This window comes from Condylura cristata, unplaced genomic scaffold, assembly GCF_000260355.1.
Source record: "Condylura cristata isolate star-nosed mole 26May11 unplaced genomic scaffold, ConCri1.0 scaffold00013, whole genome shotgun sequence".
NCBI lineage: Eukaryota > Metazoa > Chordata > Mammalia > Eulipotyphla > Talpidae > Condylura > Condylura cristata.
In genome coordinates, this window is record NW_004567114.1 from 19,002,597 (window position 1) to 19,008,926 (window position 6,330).

At 50.6% G+C, this 6,330-nt stretch overlaps 1 protein-coding gene across 2 annotated transcripts in view; it reads left to right on the plus strand.

The window, feature by feature from the left end:
* The window catches only part of POMT2 (protein-O-mannosyltransferase 2), a 48,032-nt gene that overhangs the window by 23,199 nt on the left and 18,503 nt on the right, over positions 1-6,330 (plus strand). For both annotated transcript variants that reach the window (XM_012724615.1, XM_004681666.2), the window contains exons 9-11: positions 1,494-1,603; positions 3,678-3,744; positions 5,996-6,065. In XM_012724615.1, coding sequence (XP_012580069.1) covers positions 1,494-1,603; positions 3,678-3,744; positions 5,996-6,065 — 247 coding nt within the window. The remainder of the gene's footprint in view (positions 1-1,493; positions 1,604-3,677; positions 3,745-5,995; positions 6,066-6,330) is intronic.

Below are 6,330 nucleotides of genomic sequence, written 5' to 3' on the forward strand. Positions count from 1 at the left end.
GGAGTGGAAACTGGGGGTACCCTCTGGAGCTGTGGCAGAGCTGGGAAGGGTGACTGTGGCCAGCGGCTAAGGCAAAGGGGCACGTAGCAAGGAGACTGAACATGGACAGGGAGAAAGGAAGATGTCACCAGATTGAGCCCAAGGGTTTTCCTGGAGGCAAGGGCTGTGCACGTCTGTTAGTCTCTCGGCGTCTCACACAGTGCCTAGAACGCAGAGGGCCTGCCCAGATGGGAAGGGGTGAGAAACAGGTACGCAGGAGGAAAAGCTGGTTGGAAGGGCGGGTTCCACTTGGAGATGCTGACTTTGAGTCACCTGGGGACTTGCGTGCCGCGGCACCAGCAGACTTGGGGTGACAGTTGATGCTGTGGCGGAGGCTGTGACCTGTAAGGAAGCTGTAGGACGAAGGAGAGGACAGGACTGAGGTCAGGCCACTACAGAAAGCAGGAGGAAGGGGAGTTGGGGAAGAAGATGGGGGCGGGGTAGCCCAGGAAGGGGAGAGGGGAGAAGGGGGCAGAAAGCATTTTAAGAAGTCACGGTGGCCGGCAGCAGGTGGGGCTGCATACGTTGGCCTGGGAAAGGACTTGGAAAAGTAGAGCTGTGAGATGAGCAGAGCGCTACTCATTGCTAGAAGGCCTCACTTGGCCTCACTCAGTTAGAAGGCTCCCCTCCCTCGGGCACCCTCTTCTCGTTCCTGGGACGCGAGCGCATTGCCCTGCACTGGGCTTCCACGCGTCACTCCGCCTTTGTCAGAGCTCTTGGCCGCTGACCTGAGTGTGTCCGCATAAAGTCAGCTTCTCCAGAGCTAGGCGCTTCGGCCTGCAGGCTTGGGTAGTCGCAGATTCTGTTGACCAAGTGAATGAGCAGTAGAGGACAGGAGCTGGTCAGCCTGGCGGGGTGAGGCCTGCTTCAGTGGGTGGGGAGCGGTGTGGCGCGGCAGTCAGAATGTGGGGACTGACAGTTGGGACAGTGTAAGACAGAGGGCCGCCCAGAAGCCAGGCCGCAAGAAGAGGGGACGCGCTCGGGCAAGCTCTGTACTCTGTTGTGGTCTTTTAAATTCAGAGTGAAAGAAAAAAAGACATCACCCCAAAACACCATTGTACAAGTTACTTTAACGGCACTAGATTTAAAGGGAGGAAAGGGTCTATAGTGAAAAGTTCATCTTCACAGTCTATTATTATATTCAAGAGAACATTCTGACTGAAGACATAAAATGCCGCTTCCTTCTTCGCTTGACAGCAGGGCAAGTTGCTTCTCATCTTTGGCACTTATAAAATGTTCTTTGATAACGACGCTGTTAGTACCCAACTTCTTGAAGTTACGCGGAGGGGGAGATGGGGCACAAGTGAGCCCCCATAGTGAACTCCCTTTTGGGCTGCCCCCACAGGAGTGAGGGGGCAGCTGTGTCTTGCTTTAGGCAGTCCTGGGCCCAGTGTGGTTGTTAGGGCTGCTGAGTCCTGTGGCTCTGGCAGCTCACACACTCTTCCTTCTCCCAGACTTGGCCTACGGCTCTGTGATCACAGTGAAGAATCTACGGATGGCCATTGGCTATCTCCACTCCCACGGTCACCTCTACCCGGAGGGCATCGGTGCCCGCCAGCAGCAGGTCAGTGAGCTTTTATTGCACATGAATTGCGCCAGCACCAGCCTATTTGCCAGGCTGACGCTGCCATTCTTCCTTGACTCCTGTCCTTCGCCTGCACTGTTCCCCTTTCGTGCCGTGCTCCCTCCTGCACCCTTCGCTCTCCTCCCACTCACTCCATCTTCTTTTATCTGTGTGGTTGCTTTGGCCACTGCGGCCTCCTATGCCTGCATGAGTTCCTCTCAGAGGAGTGACTTTCTTGACACCCTCTGCAAGCTGCTGTGTGAACCCTCTCACACAGAGCTGGGAGCACTTTCTTCCTCCCGCCTCTTTGCCCGTGATTTCTAGCTCCTGCGAGGGTCACGTGCCCAGCACAGGGCCTGGCAAAGGAGTCGATGAGGGAAGCACAGTGGTTATTGACCCGTACGGAGAACCAGACTGGATCACCTGGGTTTGAATCCTGGTCCTGCTGGGGTATGACTTTGAACAGATTCCTTAGCCGTTCTGTGCTTCACTATCCTCATCTTTAAATTGGGAGAAACAAATAGTCCCTCTTTCCGTCTTAGGCTGTGATGATTAGAAGTGTGTGGTAAGACATGTTAAATGCGCACTGGAGCGTTCGCCCTGCATAGTAGCTGAAAGAGTGAGCTACACTGTGTCCCGGCCTGCGTCAGGAGGCTTGGTGCGGCCATATGGGACAGAGCCCAGCGGGAGGAGCTGGATGAATTTGATTTTGTTCCATAAACACTGGGGTGGCATTGAAAGTTGTTAAGGGGTGACAGTTAGTTGAAAGATACCTCTAGCAAGAGTATGATGGGCTGAAAGGAGGGCAGCTCTCCTGGAGGCAGGAACCAGCTTGGAGGCGATAATGGTGACAAGAGATGGTGAGAGTCAGCACAGATCCCTGGGGTGGAGGTGGGGACTGTCCCAGGAAACACTGCATGGGTCACACATCAAGGCTCAGTAACGGATGGGTGTCAGGGAGGAGCCGTGCCCACGTCCCTGTGGAGGCCAAGGGCCAGTGCTACTGCTGTGGCTCTGTGATCAGAAATGGAAGCAGACGCAGGTCTGCAGAGGTGAAAGTTTCCTTTGTTTATTTTAGATCTGGTGCTTGTCTCGGGAGCCAGCTCTGACTGTGTGGTATACACCTGGACGTGGGCTCTGTACTTAGTTAGATGTCGGCATAGTTGTGTGGCGTCTCTAGCCTGGGAGCACCGGAGTAGCTGCCTTGGTTTCAGTCGGTCTCCGGTTCGCCAGCTGTGTGGCCTTGTGTAAATCACTCAGTCTCCTTGTCAGTAACAAGTGACTAGAACTGCAGGACAGAACAGTGGTGTAAACTGAGATGCGAGTGGCCCCGTGCTCAGAACTGAGCCTGGTGACAGAGGGTCAGCTTGTTACTGGCCTTGCCCTCGGCCGCCAAAAACTCCTAGAAAACATGTGTCATAGAGCATGCTGGCCTGTGGCCATACCATCCTGTTAAGTGTCCCCCATTATTGGACATTTATGCTGTTTCTGGGTTTTAGCCGTTAGTTTAGTTGCAGCATTATGGGGCTGCACGTATATACGTGCCCAAGCTACTTTTTAATCAGTGCACAAAATGACAATGGGTTAAAACTTTAGGCCTCTCTGGTGAGATATTTATGGAACTTGTTAGTTTCATTTGGCCACATTCTAGAAAACATAATGATGCGAGTTTTTCATTTAGGAAGTTTGAGTCATGGTCTTACTTTGTGGAAAGCACCAAATCCTCTGTGTGCTGGAGACTGTTACACAAGCTGTAACGGTTTCTTGTTACACAAGCTGTAATGGTTCCTTCTCCTGGAGGCTGGAACTTTAAATATGAAGTTGAAAGACACAAACAGACAAATCAAAAGTGCACTTATGGGTAAGAACTCTAAATGCAGGAGAAAATACAGAATCCTGCTCACTCATGCTATTTCTGAACCCCATTGGGTGACATGGCCCCTCAGGTTGGTGGCTGGGGGTTCTGAAAGATATTAAGCCACCCTGGTTTGCTGCTGATTGTCCTGTAGCCAGCCTTGCTGACAGTGGTGGTCTTCTCTCTCCCACTCCTTTTTCCTTCCCCTACCCTATTCAGGTCACCACCTATTTGCACAAGGACGATAACAACCTGTGGATTATCAAGAAACAAAACACAAATGCAGGTAATGTAGGGAATTGATGCTTCTTGTGTTATTCCTTTGAGTCCTCCTTAGTGATTATCTTTCCTCTGAAAGAAAGTACTGAACTGGACCTCTCTGCATATTCTGTAGCAACATGTCTAGTGGTCTCAGCTAGCCTTTCACCAATTACTTATTGAGCACCTACTATGTCCCAAGCATTATTGTCAGCCTAAGGATAAGCAGTGAACGAAGCAGATGAGATCTCATTCTTGGAGCTGGCATTTTGAGGCCAGTGAGCCAAGCCAAGGCTCAGACTTAATCCAGAAATGGTTCTCTTGACATGCTGCTCGGGGCTGCTGAAGAGTCCCGACTGCAGGCACAGCGTGGCTGCTATCACATTTTATTCAGCGCACGCACCCCAGCATATGGTGCAGCTCAAGTTCCTGGGCTCTGCTCCAGTGCTGCTGCCCACTGCATAACCCTGGGCCATGCCAGTCAGCTGGGCATCTGAGACCCACCAGTTCTGTGCTGGGCTTGTTTGGTTGGTGTTTGGGACTTTCCTCATGCGTGCTGATGGACACCCTGTGACTGGCTTGGGCAAAGCTGCTCTGCAGCACACCTGTCGGGCTCTCAGGGCTTGATGACAAAGGCCTACGTGGATCTTCCTTCCATTGGTCAGATGACCTGGCTCTGCCTTCTGCTGCAGCTGAGAAGAGCTCACTGATTGTCTGCGCCACAGTTATTCTCTGACTCCTCAGCAAGTACCACCTGGCTCAGCCTGTCTTGGGGCTGCGGCACCACAGCCTTTGTGGGGGAAGTGGGCGGCTACTATCTAAATTTGCCTTCTTTGTTCCTTCTGCACCTCCTCTGGGTGCTGGGGGACTAGCTTAGAAGTGTGGCGTGCATAGCCACTGCCTTGGCAGTCTACGCGGTGATGGGTAATGACACCGCTCCACGGATCTTTCTGCACCTACAGTACTGGAATTGGGGTGTTGGCTTTGTGGGCCCAGCAGGCCAAGCGCAGGTGGGCTGCCACAGTGTGGGCAGGTGAAGGAAGGCCAGCTTGACTTCTGAAATCTGGAGGGCACAGCTCTGAGCATCGCTGGAGGTTTATTCTTTGGTGACTTCTGTGTAAGGGTGGTTGCATTTCACTCAAGCAACTCAGGATTTACGTGACGGTAGAGATCTTGCAAGCGCTTTGGGGTTGGGAACTGTGCATCCTGAGGTCTCTGTGTTCTTATGCCATAAACATCCTTCCCCTCAAGTCTCTATGAAATAAAACTTCCTTCCCAGTTGATGTATTTGATTTGTGATCTTGGTGATTAATCTTTTTAAGAGAACTTGAAAGGCAGAATAGGAGTGGGTATATCTACAGCCGAGTTCTGATTCTCGTGAGAGCCAGTGATTTGTGCTGGCGGATTAGTCTCTCCTGACCTCGAGTGTTAATGTGTCACCGCTGGAGACTAAATGTCAAGGATCCTCTGTGTGGCTGTGATTGCTGCCAGACCCTTTCCCACTGTCAGCGCCTTTCCAGACACTGCTCAGTCTTGATTTCTGATGAAGTATTCTCTTTCACCATTTTATTCTCCTCTATTGCCAGACAATACTAACAAATTTTGTGGGGTTTAAAATTTGATCTGAAAGAGAGGCAGGCAATGGTCATTTACATGGATTCGGTTTTAGGACACTGATTTTGTACTGCTAAGAGGAAAATCTTGGTATTTAGCTTTCCAGCTTAAATCATCCAGTGGGGGCTTCAATGCTTGTCAGATAAAGGGCCACGTTTCCTAGCCTGACATACACAGGCTGGCCCCCTGGATTCACCTCTCTGTTCCCACACTTACCACATTCACCACTGATCACATGAGTTTTTTCTTTTCCTATCTCTGTACCCTTACTCGTTCATCTGACAAAATTTCCTCCTCCTTTAAGAGTCTTTCAGGCATCATCTCCGGGATACTCTTCTTTCACCCTCTTGAGATAGTTAGGGACCCTGTCTCTTTGATCTCACAGGCTGTTTTTGTTTTTATTCATAGAAGAACTGGGGTGTAGACCAGAGGTGCAGGGATGAGAGGATTCACCAGAGACAGAGTGGGGAGCAGAATAGGCGGATTCACTGAAATACACTGCTGAGGGGAGCAGCAGGCGGGGCAGGAGAGGTCTGCTGTCACAGTGCTCTGTTAGTACCTCTGGCACATACCACATGGTACTGCGACCCTTACCAGCAGGCGACAGTAATACGAACCTAATGAGTCAGTGACTTCAGGTATCAGTGCTTGTTTCTTCTCGGCAGATCCCTTAGATCCTTCATTTCCAGTGGAGTTTGTAAGACATGGAGACATCATTCGATTGGAACACAAAGAGTAAGTAAATTTCCTTTTGGGGCTAAATGAGGGCTATGGGCTCCTAAGGTTGAGAGTTTTTTTTTTTTTTTTTTTTTTATAGAATCTTAGCCCACCCTCAGAATTACAAATACTGTTAAGACATGCATTCTCCCCCACATCTGCAATGATACATCTTGATGACTGTGATAACCCACATTCTGTGTTCTATAGAACACAGTGAACTGTTTCCAGCTGCTTCAGTTTTCTTGGTTTCTATAATGGTCCCTGAGTTGAATTCTCACTC